The sequence below is a fragment of the Natator depressus genome, chromosome 2, assembly GCF_965152275.1.
Source record: "Natator depressus isolate rNatDep1 chromosome 2, rNatDep2.hap1, whole genome shotgun sequence".
In the NCBI taxonomy this organism is placed as follows: domain Eukaryota; kingdom Metazoa; phylum Chordata; order Testudines; family Cheloniidae; genus Natator; species Natator depressus.
In genome coordinates this window covers 260,298,312-260,314,602 of record NC_134235.1, presented here as the reverse complement: position 1 = coordinate 260,314,602, position 16,291 = coordinate 260,298,312, and the positions used below count along the sequence as shown (strand labels likewise).

General features: G+C 50.2%; 1 protein-coding gene across 5 annotated transcripts in view; it reads left to right on the top strand.

The window, feature by feature from the left end:
- SCAP (SREBF chaperone) overlaps nt 1–16,291 on the top strand; it is a 108,120-nt gene that overhangs the window by 66,614 nt on the left and 25,215 nt on the right. For all 5 annotated transcript variants that reach the window (XM_074946478.1, XM_074946479.1, XM_074946477.1 and 2 more), the window contains 5 exons: nt 1,318–1,475; nt 7,697–7,917; nt 9,145–9,250; nt 10,267–10,439; nt 11,148–11,274. In XM_074946478.1, coding sequence (XP_074802579.1) covers nt 1,318–1,475; nt 7,697–7,917; nt 9,145–9,250; nt 10,267–10,439; nt 11,148–11,274 — 785 coding nt within the window. The remainder of the gene's footprint in view (nt 1–1,317; nt 1,476–7,696; nt 7,918–9,144; nt 9,251–10,266; nt 10,440–11,147; nt 11,275–16,291) is intronic.

The following is a 16,291-nucleotide window of genomic DNA, read 5'->3' as shown; positions in this document are numbered from 1 at the left end:
ATAGAGATGCTACCAATCCGGGGGTCACTTACTGCTGTATCCCTGTGGGGATTTGTTCTCTGACCTACCAACTAGCTCACAACTCCTACTCCACTGACCAGCCATCAGAACAGAATGACTGGTCCATCACTGCCAAGCTGAGCTGGGATCAGACTGCTGGCATGGAGGTGAAAGGCTGTGGATCCCTGTGCCTTGAGCTCTTCAGTACGTCCTGTGTGTTCACTCCTTTGGCTTGGCTAGCTGCCTGAAGTGTCTGCGGTAACTAGGAGCCATTTGCTGCCAGTTCGGGTCTCATCTCCAACATTTACACCTGCTTCTTAAGGGCAAAACCAAGTATTTTCCATTTGAGGTTAAGCAGCCACACGCCGAGCTGGGTGACTGTCCCAGCGTGTTGAGCCCATTGTGCTCTGGCAGTAGAGGCATGAACAAAGGGTTAACACTGACGTGGGTAGAAGCCAAGGGTTTCTTGTATTGGGCAGGATTATGCAAATCAGTGCTGCTTGTGTCCGAATGTACCGGATAAGAGTTTGACTTTTCTTTGGCATGAGCAGCCTGTATCCGCAGCCCTTCTCCTGGAGGCTGGGGACAGTTCAAAACCTCCCCCCCTGCTCAGCATAGCTCTGCCAATGCCCTTCCTTCCTGATCTGCGGGATCCCTGGGTATCCTAGTCCTTGGTGCATCACAGCTCTATCAGGGCACCTCAAGCCTGACCTGCAAGCCCCCTGCTTTTACACTCCAAGGCCTCTCTTCAGCAGAGGCTGCCAAGGCATGAACATTTTTGGTAAATCAAGGTCTCCCCGGGCTCTTCTGACTGTGGCTGAAGCCACTTGCCTTCCTCCAGGTTCCTGCAGTCGCTCCAGTGCAGCCAGCCCCAGAAGCAGCTCGCGTGTGCAGGGCTGAAGGCTCAGGCTGCAGCTGGCTGAGGAAAGCTTCTCTTCAGCCATGGCACTCAGGTCAGCTGCTAGAGCATGAAGGGTGTGGCCACCAGAGGCCACACCTACTCCAAAGCAGCATGCAGCCATCTGGGAAGGAATGGGAGAGCTACCAAGTGAGGGGGAACACGAGGTAAAAAAAAACTATGAAGCTAGAAAGAAACCAGAAAATCAGAGGAGGAAAACAGGCCATGGTTGGGTGTGGCACAAGGGGGCATGTGGGGGGGAGGGGGCACCCATCCATCACAAGAGAGGGGACTGCAAGAAGGAAGGGTTAGGAGTTGATGCTGTAGGATTTGCAGGAGAGATCCATGCTCACTCTGCAGGCTTGCCAACTCACTGTCTCCAGAAGGTCACCTTTCTCTCTACCCCCATTTTCCCCCAGTACCTGGGCGCTCCTGTGGCCTACATCCAGCAGATCTTGGTGAAAGCTACGGTCTCGCCATGGCACAAGAACTTCCTCGCTGTGGATGTGTTCCGCTCACCGCTCTCCCGCGTCTTCCAGCTAGTGGAGGAGATCAGAAACCACGCCCTGAGAGACAGGTAAACTCCCATTGATTAGAGCAGGGGTCGGCAACCTTTCAGAAGCGGTGTGCCGAGTCTTCATTTATTCATTCTAATTTAAGGTTTTGTGTGCCAGTAATACATTTTAACGTTTTTAGAAGGTCTCTTTCTATAAGTCTATAATATATAACTAAACTATTGTTGCATATAAAGTAAATAAGGTTTTTAAAATGTTTAAGAAGCTTCATTTAAAGTTAAATTAAAATGCAGAGCCCCTCGGACCGGTGGCCAGGACCCGGGCAGTGTGAGTGCCACTGAAAATCAGCTCGCTTGCCGCCTTTGGCACGCGTGTCCTAGGTTGCCTACCCCTGGATTAGAGACTCTAGAGAGCACGGATACGGAACTGGGCCTGCCAGTGTCACACTGACCCCCCTTCTGACCTAGTGCTCTCTAGGTCTAGCCATCAAGATTGAAATCCTAAGACTCCTGGAAATAAGGAAAGCAAGAAACTAGGTGGGCTTTGTGGCAAATGGTGTCACATCCTTTCCACACCCCGGTGTAGACAAGCTCATATTACTCCAAAAGTAATAGCAAAAAAAAATTTAAGTACATCAGAAGCAGGAAGCCTGCTGAACAACCAGTGGGGCCACTAGATGATCGAGATGCTAAAGGAGCACTCAAGGACGATAAGGACATTGCAGAGAAGCTAAATTAATTCTTTGCATTGCTCTTCACAGCTGAGGATGGGAGGGAGATTACCAAACTTGAGCCATTCTTTTTAGGTGACAAATCTGAGGAACTGTCCCAGATTGAGGTATCATTAGAGAAGGTTTTGGAACAAATTGGTACACTAATAAGCCACCAGAACCAGATGGTACTTACCCAAGAGTTCTGAAGGAACTCAAATGTGAAATTGCAGAACTACTAACTGTAACCTATCATTTACATCAGCTTCTGTACCAGATGACTGGAGAGTAGCTAATGTGACACCAATTTTTTAAAAAGGCTCCAGAGGTGATCCCGGCAATTACAGGCCGGTAAGCCTGACTTCAGTACCAGGCAAACTGGTTGAAACTATAGTAAAGAACAGAATTATCAGACACATAAATGAACATGATTTGTTGGGGAAGAGTCAACATGGTTTTTGTAAAGGGAAATCACACCTCACCAATGTATTGGAATTCTTTGAGGGGAGTCAGCAAACACGTGGACATGAGTGATCCAGTTGATACAGTGTACTTGGATGTTCAGAAAGCCTTTGACAAGATCCTTCACCAAAGGCTTTTAAGCAAAGCAAGCAGTTGTGGGATAGGAGGGAAGGTCCTCTCAAGGATCAGTAACTGGTTAATTGACAGAAAACAAATGATAGGAATAAATGGTCAGTTTTCAGAATACAGAGAGGCAAATAGTGGTGTCCCCCAGGAGTCTTTGCTGGGACCAGGGCTGTTCAACATATTCATAAGTGATCTGGAAAAAGGGATAAACAGTGAGGTGGCAAAATTTGCAGATGATACAAAACTACTCAAGATAGTTAATTTCAAAGCAGATTGCGAAGAGTTACAAAGGAATCTCACAAAACTGAGTGACTGGGCAACAAAATGGCAGATGAAATTCAATGTTGACAAATGCAAAGTAATGCACATTGGAAAACATAATCCCAACTCTACATATAAAATGATGGGGTCTAAATTAGCAGTTACCACTCAAGAAAGAGATCTTGGAGTCATTGTGAATAGTTCTCTGAAAACATCCGCTCAATGTGAAGCAAAAAAGCAAACAGAATGTTGGGAATCATTAAGAAAGGGATAGATAATTAGACAGAAAATATCATATTGCTTCTATATAAATCCATGGTACGCCCACATCTTGAATACTGTGTGCAGATGTGATCACCCCAACTCAAAAAAGATCTATTGGAATTGGAAAAGGTACAGAAAAGGGCAACAAAAATGATTAGGGGTCTGGAACAGCTTCCATATGAGGAGAGGTTAATGAGACAGGGACTTTTCAGTTTGGAAAAGAGACGACTAAGGGGGGATATGATAGAGGTCTATAAAATCATGACTGATATGGAGAAAGTAAATAAGGAGTGTTATTTACTCCTTCTCATAACACACGAACTAGGGGCCACCAAATGAAATTAATAGGCAGCAGATTTAAAACAAAGAAAAGGAAGTATTTCTTCACACAACGCACAGTCAACCTGTGGAACTCCTTGCCAGGGGATGTTGTGAAGGCCAAGACTATAACAGGGTTCGAAAAAGAACTAGATAAATTCATGGAGGATAGGTCCATCAATGGCTATTAGCTGGGATGGGCAGGGATGGTGTCCCTAGCCTCTGTTTGCTGGAAGCTGGGAATGGGCGACAGGAAGTGGATCACTTGATGATCTTGATACCTGTTCTTTCATTCCCTCTGGGGCACCTGGCATTGGCCGCTATCAGAAGACAAGATACTGGGCTAGATGGATCTTGGATCTGACCCAGTATGGCCGTTCTTATGTTCTTATATTCTTATGTGCCAGAGAAGCTTCCTGTGCTGTGTTCAGAAAGAGCTTTCGATACCCTTCCAGTCACAACCTTGGGCTAAGTCCTTGCTACACAGTGTTTGTCTTCAGTTCAGCTGCTCTTTTATCACATATGTGTGGATCACTATCTGGTGATGCCGCACATTCGTCAGTGGCAAGTTATAAGCCCTCTCCTCCTGGTGTGCACGGTATCTCAGATCACTGTGACAGTGTCCTTGATGGGTAGCCACTCTGCATGGAAATGAAGCAAGGCTCCATGTGCTCCGTGCCCAGCTAGACCTCACCTCTGGGACAAGCCCCCCATTTCTGTGGCAGAGATATAATTTCCAAACCGGATGTTCTTGAATTAAATCTGAAATTAGTAACACAGTCAGTGGCATATTCCTGGGGCTTGAGGCTCATTTTGATGTCAAATTCCTTTTATTTTAGTCTGCTCCACAATTGTTAAAGTGCTGCAAAAAAACTGTATAGGAAAAAGCATATCCGCATGTTGAAGCTGTCAGCGGGGGATTGGGCGTCTGGGTAGGGGACAGCCAGGGCTTTTTCCAGCCAGATGATATAGAATCATAGAATATCAGGGTTGGAAGGGACCTCAGGAGGTCATCTAGTCCAACCCCCTGCTCAAAGCAGGACCAATCCCCAATCAAATCATCCCAGCCAAGGCTTTGTCAAACCTGACCTTAAAAACTTCCAAGGAAGGAGATTCTACCACCTCCCTAGGTAACGCATTCCAGTGTTTCACCACCCTCCTAGTGAAAAAGTTTTTCCTAATATCCAACCTAAACCTCCCCCACTGCAACTTGAGACCATTACTCCTTGTCCTGTCCTCTTCTACCACTGAGAATAGTCTAGAACCATCCTCTCTGGAACCCCCTCTCAGGTAGTTGAAAGCAGCTATCAAATCCCCCCTCATTCTTCTCTTCCGCAGACTAAACAATCCCAGCTCCCTCAGCCTCTCCTCATAAGTCATGTGTTCCAGACCCCTAATCATTTTTATTGCCCTTCGCTGGACTCTCTCCAATTTATCCACATCCTTCTTGTAGTGTGGGGCCCGAAACTGGACACAGTACTCCAGATGAGGCCTCACCAATGTCAAATAGAGGGGAACGATCACGTCCCTCGATCTGCTGGCAGTGCCTCTACTTATACATCCCAAAATGCCATTGGCCTTCTTGGCAACAAGGGCACACTGCTGACTCATATCCAGCTTCTCGTCCACTGTAACCCCTAGGTCCTTTTCCGCAGAACTGCTGCCTAGCCATTCGGTCCCTAGTCTGTAGCTGTGCATTGGGTTCTTCCGTCCTAAGTGCAGGACCCTGCACTTATCCTTATTGAACCTCATCAGGTTTCTTTTGGCCCAATCCTCCAATTTGTCTAGGTCCCTCTGTATCCTATCTCTGCCCTCCAGCGTATCTACCACTCCTCCCAGTTTAGTATCATCCGCAAATTTGCTGAGAGTGCAATCCACACCATCCTCCAGATCATTTATGAAGATATTGAACAAAACCGGCCCCAGGACCGACCCCTGGGGCACTCCACTTGACACCGGGTGCCAACTAGACATGGAGCCATTGATCACTACCCGTTGAGCCCGACAATCTAGCCAACTTTCTACCCACCTTATAGTACATTCATCCAGCCCATACTTCTTTAACTTGCTGACAAGAATACTGTGGGAGACCGTGTTAAAAGCTTTGCTAAAGTCAAGAAACAATACATCCACTGCTTTCCCCTCATCCACAGAATCAGTAATCTCATCATAGAAGGCGATTAGATTAGTCAGGCATGACCTTCCCTTGGTGAATCCATGCTGACTGTTCCTGATCACTTTCCTCTCGTGTAAGTGCTTCAGGATTGATTCCTTGAGGACCTGCTCCATGATTTTTCCAGGGACTGAGGTGAGGCTGACTGGCCTGTAGTTCCCAGGATCCTCCTTCTTCCCTTTTTTAAAGATTGGCACTACATTAGCCTTTTTCCAGTCATCTGGGACTTCCCCCGTTCGCCACGAGTTTTCAAAGATAATGGCCAATGGCTCTGCAATCACATCCACCAATTCCTTTAGCACTCTCGGATGCAACTTGTCCGGCCCCATGGACTTGTGCACGTCCCAGCTTTTCTAAATAGTCCCTAACCACCTCTTTCTCCACAGAGGGCTGGCCATCTACTCCCCATGTTGCGATGCCCAGCGCAGCAGTCTGGGAGCTGTCCTTGTTAGTGAAGACAGGGGCAAAAAAAGCAGTGGGAGGCAGTTTGCATTTTTTGCCCTGGAGACAGTTAAGGCTTTGGGCAGTTGTCCCTTCTGGCAGGGACAGGGATGACCTGAAATTTTTGGAGTGGTTTGAACACCTAATTCCAGATCCCAGCAGCCTTGAGGGCAGCTAGCCATTCCATTGCATCCTGTCCCAGTCTCTGTCATTGCATCCGGCATTAAGGAGAAGCGCATGAGCCATATATACCTGCTAAACTGATCCGGGATGTCGTAGTGAATACTGTTGACAAGAACTTTGTCACCATTAGGTTTCAGAGTCACTGCCTGACTGAGGGGACAGAGCAGAGTTCTGACATCTTCCAGAGCTGTTCCAAGCTCTCTGCAGACTCAGGCAGGCCTCACTATGTCAGTTCCCATGCAGAAGGTTGTCTTTGCCTCCAGGAGGACTAGAAATGTCGTTTTTTCTGAAGTGAACGCCTCGATTTTGCTGGGTGGCTCTGTGGCTGGACATGGATTTTATGGTAGATCCTGCCAGTTGCCTTGGCTGTGCCCACTCACAAGAAAGTACTGCTCTCTTTTTGGGCAATGCTAGCCAACCCTGGCCCTGGCAGCCAGTCTGCCAGTGAGCCTTGCACACTCGGACAAGTGCTAGTGTAGGCCCAGGCTGGGTCAAGTCGGATGTGTATCTGATTTGTTAGTGGGTATCAAAGGATTGTGTAAGCATATAAAGCAAGACTTGAACTTTTATAACAAGATCACTTTATTGTGAATGTTAGTGTAAGCCCAACGTTAACACGAGTTCACAAAGCTTTACCCACTGGGAGAGCATCACTTTGCAGTGCTGTGACAGGTGCTCTGAAATGGAGGCCTGATCTTGCAGCCTGTACTTATGTGAGGAGAGTCCCTGAGCAAGGGTTGCAGGCTTGTGCCTACAGTTTGGAAATGCCAACCCATCCAAGCCATATATGACTTGCAGGGCGGTGCTGCAGCCCCACGAGTTCACCCGGCTTGGGGCATTCCCTTCGCTGTGCACCGCAGAGGAGTTTGGAGAAGATTTTGCTGAGTTGCTTGTGCTGAGCAGTTTTACTCCTGCTGTATCTTTCACACACTTCAGAGCCGTGTGACCCCTAAATAATCCATGCCAGAAATACTGAGGGAGGTTTGTATTATCATCCCACATTAGCAAATGGGGAAAGAAGGAGGCAGAGAGGTTAAGGCCCAAGTTTTCAAAAGTTCCCACTCCTTGGGTCTGATTTTAGAAATGCTGAAGATGCATAACTCCAGCTAAAGCTAGTTAACTACAGGTGCCCAGCGCTTCTGACAATGAGGCCCTGAGAGTCTTAAATTGGGTGCTGAGAACTGAGGCCCCCAGAATCGGTGGAGGCTTTTGAAATTGTGTGGTCACAAGCCAAGTAGTGAATGAGAATTAGAGCTCAGGAGTGCATGGGTGCGTTGCCTTTCTGAGATGAGCTGCCTGTGAATACCCTAACACGCTGAAGCTTCTGGTCTCTACCTGTCTTTCAGTTCTGGGATCAGAAGTTTGGAGGAAGTCTGCCTTCAGGTGACAGACCTCCTGCCCAGCTTAAAGAAGCTGCGAGACCTGCTACCTGAACATGGCTGCCTCCTGCTGTCTCCAGGGAACTTCTGGCAGAATGACCGAGAGCGCTTTAACTCCGACCCTAATATCATCAAAACCATCCACCAGCACGAACCAAAGACACTGCAGACATCAGCTACCCTCAAAGGTAAGAGGCTGAGTGGTACAGGTGTTGGGAGAAGTGCCTTATCCCTGCTCTGCTGTTCCAGTCCCAGGTCTCTCGTGAGCCGATTGCCAGCAGTGCCAAATCGGGCAGTGGTTTTTACCTCGCGCAGAGTCTCGGATGAGGCCACTGGACTCATTCCACCCAGGGTTTTAAGTTGGATTTGGACCCAGCCCTCCAGAGGTGAAAAGTGGGTTTTCTAACCCCATCAGCCTGCTGCCTGTGGGTATAGAGAGAACATCTGTGTATAGCCAACAACCCCCCCCCCCCCGCCCCATGCCCTTTGATCTGAATTATTCTAACCATGCTGCTTTCTCCCACCCTGTCTACTTCCGGTTGCTCTGAGAACAACACTGATTGCGCTGCCCAAAGGTGGGGCAGATTGCCATAGGTGAGGAGTGAATGTTCATAGTGCTCCCTCTTGTCCTTTTATTGATCGTTGCCTGGAGTGACCCACGGGGCTTGTCCTCAAGTGGGCTACTGGTGCCACTGAAAGTCTCTTGCATTAATTAGAATAAGGAATCTGGCCACGTCTGAAGTCATGCTGTTCCCTGGTTCCACCGAGTTAGAGGATTGTTCACTCCTTTCTGTATAAGGGGATCCAGTTGAGGTCAGGACCCCTGTAATCCCTTCTGCCTAAAGAGGGGCATTGGAGCCTTAAGACTTATTGATTAAAAAGTTTCCCAGTTCAGTACCCAGAATGTGTTCAGCACTATACCACCCCAAAGGAAGACAGGGCTACGTCTCCGGGGACTTTACCTTCTCCCAAGCAGAAAACGAATACACACACAAACACTCACTCTCAGAGAATGTGCTGATGTAGCACGTGGATGTGTAAGTGTGCACAGAAATGGCATGGGGTCAGCATTGTACTAGTGACATTAAGTAGAGGAGGCCGGGCTTAACAGTCTGAACAAAACCTCAAAACACCACGTCTTCTTGAAACCACAGCTGAAAACCTCACTCAGTCGTTGCTCTCTCCAAAGGCAGGCGACTGAAGTTCCATTTTACTGTGTGTGGCGGTGGGGACATGGGGTTGGGGGAGCCCTGGAAGGCAAAGGCCCTGCTGCTCTGTGAGGACTTGGCAGCCCTTGCAATAAGGTGGGCCGTGGTTCTCCAGCATCCTTGGCCATCTGGTGATGAACACTCATGCATCGTCCCTCAGTGACCTTTGTCCAGGCTCATGGTGTTAGGCTCCCATTGTGTTTGCAGATCTCTTGTTCGGAGTCCCGGGGAAGTACAGCGGCGTGAACCTGTACAACAGGAAGCGGGTGGTGTCCTACACTGTCACACTAGCTCTCCAGCGATATGATTCCAGGTAAGGCGCTTTGGCTCTGCTGCTCCCATGTCAGATCACCTGCCTGTTGGGCTCCCTTCTTTGTCTCCTGGGAAGCTTGTTGGTTCTCTTTATTTGTCCTTTCACTGCTCTGGATAGAGCCGTGCAGAGTACGGTCAGATCCTCAGAGGGAAGGCACTATAGAAGCACAGAGTATTATCATCGTCAATATAAAGCTGTCTGCTGCCACTGGACGCATAGCACTGTCGCATTAAAAAAAAACCAGCACACCCAGGAGCCACCCCAGCATTCCTCTGCTGATGGCTGCCCCTGCCCACAATCACAGTCCTCTTTTCAACTCATATTTGTAGTGAGTGGAGTCGTTGCCCTCCTGGTGGCAGCTGGTTGGTTCGGGGAGTTGGCTTCAGTCCAGCTCCTGGTGGATGGGCTTCTGCATCCCAGTGAGCGCCATGCTGGTTGGCACTAACTGGCTCTCTTGTTGGCCGTCTCAGCAGAGAGGGCACGGACTGAATGGGACTGGAGAGTGAATGCTCCTCTCCCTCCTCCGGGTGGTGCCTTCAAGGCAGCCTGGCAGGCTGGCCGGTGGAAGTTTGCCCTGCTGCTGACCATGCTGTGCATTGGGGAGAGAAGCCTCCCGTCTCCAGGACTGTCTATTAGCATCATTCATCAGCACTACTTACCAAACACCGGCAACAGTAAACGTGTTTGAACCGACAGCACACGCCATCCCCCAGAGCCAGAGTTCTTGGTAAACCCCAACACCCTTCTCTAAACACCTTTATTGAGGTCTTGCAGCTCCCCTCTTTGAATCCTCCGCAGGAACGCTGTAAATTTCAGGGGAACTTGGTGGTACCCAGTGACGAATGAGGTGCAAAACCTAGACAGGCAGAGCTGACCTTGCTCTTGGTTGCCAAGTATTGCATAAATCTATAGAGCCATGTTCCCAGCTGGCTGCAGCCCTGGGACCCTCCTCTGAGGGATGTGTTAGGTGTACGTCATAGCACCAGGGTCACGTCCTTCTGCCTTTCTCACGTCAGGTTCCTCACCAGCCTCCGCTCCCGGCTGAAGCTGCTGCACCCTAGCCCCAACTGCACCCTGCGGGAGGAGCACATCATTCACGTCCACTTCAAGGAAGAGATTGGCATTGCTGAGCTGATCCCCCTCGTCACCACCTACATCATCCTCTTCGCTTACATCTACTTCTCCACACGTAGGTTTGTGGGGAGCAGGGAGGGCGAGTGCCCCACCCATGGACTTCACAGCAGAGGGGGCACAGGGGCCTGATGGCACAGTACACCCTGCCCCACGTGTAGGGAGGGTAAAGCACCTATCTTCAGTGCTTGAGTCTCCTATCACTCCCGCAGCCAGGTGAAGCTAAAATTCCACTGGGACATAGAACTAGGATTTAGAGGGGAAGAGGCCCTATTAGGTTTCAGCTGTCCCGTTCCCTGAGCCAGTGCAGGGTTGTTCCCTGTGGCATATCCTACAGGGCTCTGACCTATTCAATTCTAAATGCCCCACATGATGGCACAAGCCCCGCTTCTCCTGGGGGACCAGCCCACGGCCAGAAAGATCCCACAAATAGTCTGTGTTTGTGCCGTCAGGACCTGCCACTGATCTGAGGTTACATATGCTCCTTTCACACGTGCCCTGGACCATCCTGTAGCTGGAATGAGAGTCTGTGGCCCACCCCTGCGTTGCTCTCTTCTGCTGTGTCCTTTGGCTGGAGTGTGCCTCTCTGGTACTGTGTTGCTATGTCAACACCAGCTAGGCGCCCAAGGCCTTGAACCCACCACTACCATCCCTGGCTAGAGCGCTGCCTCTCGAAGTGAATGAGCACGCAGATCCTGCTCCCCATGATGGGAGAGTTGGCACTGGCTTTCCCCCAGTGATGTGGGCCTCGTGTTCTCTCTCACAGGGAAGATTGACATGGTGAAGTCGAAATGGGGCTTGGCCCTGGCAGCAGTTGTGACGGTGCTCAGTTCTCTGCTCATGTCGGTGGGTCTGTGTACGCTGTTTGGCCTGACGCCTACTCTCAACGGAGGGTAGGTTTCCAGAAATAAGAATCTCCTGCTAAAAGAAGGGACAAAGGGAGGGTGGGTGCTAACCTGTCTGATGCCAGCTACTTACCCCTTTGTGTCCAGGATTGAGGATTTTCTAACCATACCCACTTTCATTGCCTGATCACTTTCCACATGGCCTGGCCCTCCTTCCCCAGGATACTGATGGACTGGATGGCTCCTGGCCTCCTGGGGACATTTTGCTGCACATCTGTCACACTTGGCTGCTGACAGATTAATGAAATATTGTGTCCATCTTTTCTCCCTAAACATCAGCAGCTTGGCACATAGGCAGCCTCTTCCTGCTCCAGTCACCATGGCTGGCATGCCAGGGCAGGAAGCCTGCTCTGAATCAGACCGATGTCCAGGGCAGGAGGTTGTGTGTCTTTGCCTTTCCTGGCCGAGGTTCTCTGTGTTTTGCTCAGTGAGGTTGGACGAACCTGGTGCTCATGGCTGATGGGGACTAGCAGGGAGGCTTTGGGGCTGTTACTGGTGGGGATTATTGACTCTTCCCTTGGGAGGGGGTGTCCATGTGTGTTGCGATCCATGCGTTGGGTGACCTCCAGGTTGGGTTACTGCACTTGGCTGTACCGAGGTGGGAAACTGCGTGCTCTGGAAAGGCTCTACCAGGCACAAAGCTCAGCAGCCTTCCTGCTAAGTAACACGGGGCCCTGTGAGCGCATCACCCTGGTGCTTGCTCTCCGTAGGCTTCCCACTGAATACAGCGCCCAGGTCAAGATCTCTGTCGAAGCCAACTTGAGAGATTGCCTCTCCCTACAGCACAGCCACCCCCCTTGCTATCTACGTTCCCCTGGGACAGTGATGCTACCAGCCAACGGGGAAGGCTGGTGAGTGCAGGAGCCAGAACTGTCTCAGGAGCCAGCTCTAGCCTGGGGAACTCCCTCCCACAAGCGCTAAGAAGGCTCACAGGCCTCACTGCACTCAGAACTCATTTCTTTTGCTTCGCTCGTGATGAGAGCAGCCTGGTACGTTGTGGTCGATTCTCGAACCCTCTCTTCATGCTGGAGCAGCTGCCGGCACCTCTTGACTCCCTGCCTACCCCTGGCCCCCACAGTCTGGTTTCATAGGTAGGCTTACCACAGAGACCTGACTGCGAGGGATGGAGCTTGGGGTCTTCCTGTGTGGGACACATGTAACCCATTTTGTTAGGTCTGGTGGCAGCTCCCTCTCTCTGCAAAGGCTCTCACAGGGAGGGGTCCCACAGGGATGCATCTTGTCTCCCATGTGCATAGGGCTGCAAGGGGAGATCGTGAGGCATTTAGACCCTTCAGTATTTGAAAGGCAGTAGGATCTCTCTTCCTTTCATCAAGCGCTGACGCTCTGGTCTCTCCTTTCCCAGCACCTGTCAGAGGTGGGGACGTGGTGGGAGCCAGGTGGCTTGGTCTGGATGAGATGGAAGTGGTGCTGATAGGCCAGGGGAGGGTTGAGAGCCAGCTACCTGAGAGATCACCTCTCTCCCTGTGTCCCTTTGCATCCTTACCATCTGCTGGGGTTATCTTCCTGCCGATCATGAGGGGTAGCTTTCCAGGCCTGGTGGCGAGGTGTCCTCGATGGAACCTGCACCCTCTGGCAGTGTGCCGGAGCTTGTGTTTGGCCAGCTTTAGGATGCCATGTCAGCCCTGTCTGTTTGCTCAAGCTTTCATTTGACCTGTTTCTGCAGCAGGGTTACTGGAGGGGAGGGTTTTAGTAGAGCCTTTTCTTATGTCAGGTCTCTTGCGCTTTGGTTTTGTACGGTACCATCATTAAGCATGCTGTTTGGAGGGCAGTACGTAGATCCTAGGATTACATAAGAACGGCCATACTGAGTCAGACCAAAGGTCCATCTAGCCCAGTATCCTGTCTTCCGACAGTGGCCAGTGCCAGAGACTGACAAAATTTGGTTGGTTAATGGCAGGGTCTTTTAATAAAGATGGAGCCGAGCTGTACTTGCTGGACTGGAGGATTCTTGAGGTGGTCTCTTTCAACAGGAAGTTGCCCAGAAGTGATCTCTGGGTATGTGTATTTGTTTCCCCAGTGAAATGCAGTTTCTACATGGCAGTTGTGGCCAGAAAGTGAAGAGAGTACTATGTCCAGCTGAAACGACAAAGGGACTGCAGGCAGGCGAAATAGAATCGCTTGAGTTTGCATTAGGCCAGGGTACCAGGGCTAACGTGTTTGTTGGAAAGAAAAATAATGCTCTGAGATCTTTAAGACAAACAATGAATGGCGAGGGTCTGGGGCTTATCTGAAACCAGTATCAGTAACAACAGGCTGGGGTAACTGTCTAGTCCAGCGTCTGAGGAATGAGCGCCCCCTACTGAATCCCCAGCAGCATTTCCAGTCGGTGTCCTCCTGGGAAGTCTCCTGTCCCAATACTGGCCCAGCTTAGCTTGTGAGATCTGTCAAGACCACAGCCCGAGGTGGTGTGACTGCAGACTTCTAAAGAGACAGCTGTCTCTAGCCTCCCAGGGCATCCAGAGGAGGCTATATAGCAGGCTTGAGGAGATGTTTTAGGGATCTGTGACAATTCAGATTAACTTTTCCCCTGGTCATGTTACAAACATTAACAGAGAAGGTGATAACACAGCTGTTTTCCTGCCCTTTTCCCTCTCCCTTATCGTTTGTGAATCTTCAGACATGGAATTTGCCACAGAATCCACCTCCAGCCACAGTGTCTGCTCTAGAATCAGAGCTTTAATTAAACAAAAGATAGTTCTAGCCCTCATGGTGTGAAGATAACCAGAAAAGCATGACCTGAATTGAACTGAGGCAGGGAAATCTGCAGGCAGCCTGGAACAAGGCTCTGAGAGCTGTGAAGTGCCCAGTTCATTTCAATTCGTTGTTGACTCTGACGTGCTGAAAGATGGTAACTGTTAAATATTGCCAGTGTTTGCTGTTTGACTGCTGATCCTTTTAGCAGAAACACCCAGCTGATGTGTTTCTCCCATCATACGATACTGCTTCCCAAGGCTTTCCAGGTGGGCGAAGTCCCAGCTATCCCTACTCAACTGCTACAACCTTCTGCTTCCCCTTGGCAGCTTCTGTGACGGAGTTATGTGGTGTTGATGCAAAATGCGGCAGCGCACTGAGAAATGGCAAAAGTGGGGCCAGGATAGAGTAAATGGGATTCCCTGGGGAGCTCAATAACGCAGGAGTTGAGTGCCTCCTCCGCTTTCCTAAAGAATGCAATAAAACCTGCACTTTCCTGATTCAAAGGGAGCTACCCCCCAGTTTCCAGCCTGGGGTGCCACAGAATCATAGGATATCAGGGTTGGAAGGGACCTCAGGAGGTCATCTAGTCCAACCCCCTGCTCAAAGCAGGACCAATCCCCAACTGAATCATCCCAGCCAGGGCTTTGTCAAGCCTGACCTTAAAAACCTCAAAGGAACCAGATTCCACCACCTCCCTAGGTAACGCATTCCAGTGCTTCACCACCCTCCTAGTGAAAAAGTTTTTCCTAATATCCAACGTAAACCTCCCCCACTGCAACTTGAGACCATTACTCCTTGTTCTGTCATCAGCTACCACTGAGAATAGTCTAGATCCATCCTCTTTGGAACCCCCTTTCAGGTAGTTGAAAGCAGCTATCAAATCCCCCCTCATTCTTCTCTTCTGCAGACTAAACAATCCCAGTTCCCTCAGCCTCTCCTCATAAGTCATGTGTTCCAGACCCCTAATCATTGTTGTTGCCCTCCGCTGGACTCTTTCCAATTTTTCCACATCCTTCTTGTAGTGTGGGGCCCAAACTGGACACAGTACTCCAGATGAGGCCTCACCAATGTCGAATCGAGGGGAACGATCACGTCCCTCGATCTGCTGGCAGTGCCTCTACTTATACATCCCAAAATGCCATTGGCCTTCTTGGCAACAAGGGCACACTGTTGACTCATATCCAGCTTCTCCTCCACTGTAACCCCTAGGTCCTTTTCTGCCGAACTGCTGCCTAGCCATTCGGTCCCTAGTCTGTAGCGGTGCATGGGATTCTTGTCCTTGTTGAAGCTCATCAGATTTCTTTTGGCCCAATCCTCTAATTTGTCTAGGTCCCTCTGTATCCCATCCCTACCCTCCAGCGTATCTATCACTCCTCCCAGTTTAGTGTCCTCTGCAAACTTGCTGAGGGTGCAACCCACACCATCCTCCAGATCACTTATGAAGATATTGAACAAAACCGGCCCCGGAACCGACCCTCGGGGCACTCCACTTGATACCGGGTGCCAACTAGACATGGAGCCATTGATCACTACCCGTTGAGCCCGACAATCTAGCCATCTTTCTGTCCACCTTATAGTCCATTCATCCAGCCCATACTTCTTTAACTTGCTGACAAGAATACTGTGGAAGACCATGTCAAAAGCTTTGCTAAAGTCAAGGAATCAAGGGGGCCTGGCTGCAGAATGGAGGTGCAGCTTGCAGTGGGGGCTGTGGTTCTGCATTGGGGGTGTGGACAAAGGGGGAGGTGAGAAAGCACTAGAGGAAATGTGTTCTACAATCCCCCCGCCCCACTCACACTCTGTCTCTCTCTCTCTCTCTCTCTGGGTAGCTATGTCACAATAGATAGCGGGTTATGGAGAACCCTGCACCCTTTTCCCTCCCCTTCGCCCCCAGTTAATACTTGCATCACTTTCTTATGCAACCATTGAGAGGGCATTAGCCAGTGCCTGTGTGATTCCCACACCGTGACCTTCACGCTACAGACATGCCCCTGCCGCTCTCTCAGCTGATCTGGTGTGAGTGCAACGTCCCCCTCCCCTGGCAGAACGCATTGGCCAGTGGGCTGGGGCCCTTTGGATCATCCCACTGCTACTTGGGAGCCCAGTCGCCACACTTGCCCACTCCCATTCGCTGGCAGCTTGAGCGAGAGCAGCCAGCGCCACCGGCAGCCCGGGGAGAGGGTTGTGGCTTTGCTCTTGTTTGGAAAAGGAGCCAGTGCAGCTTCATCTTGCCATGTTTGTTTAATGGATCAGTTCGGGTGAGAAAGCAGAGCTGCCGTCGGTGCCAGAC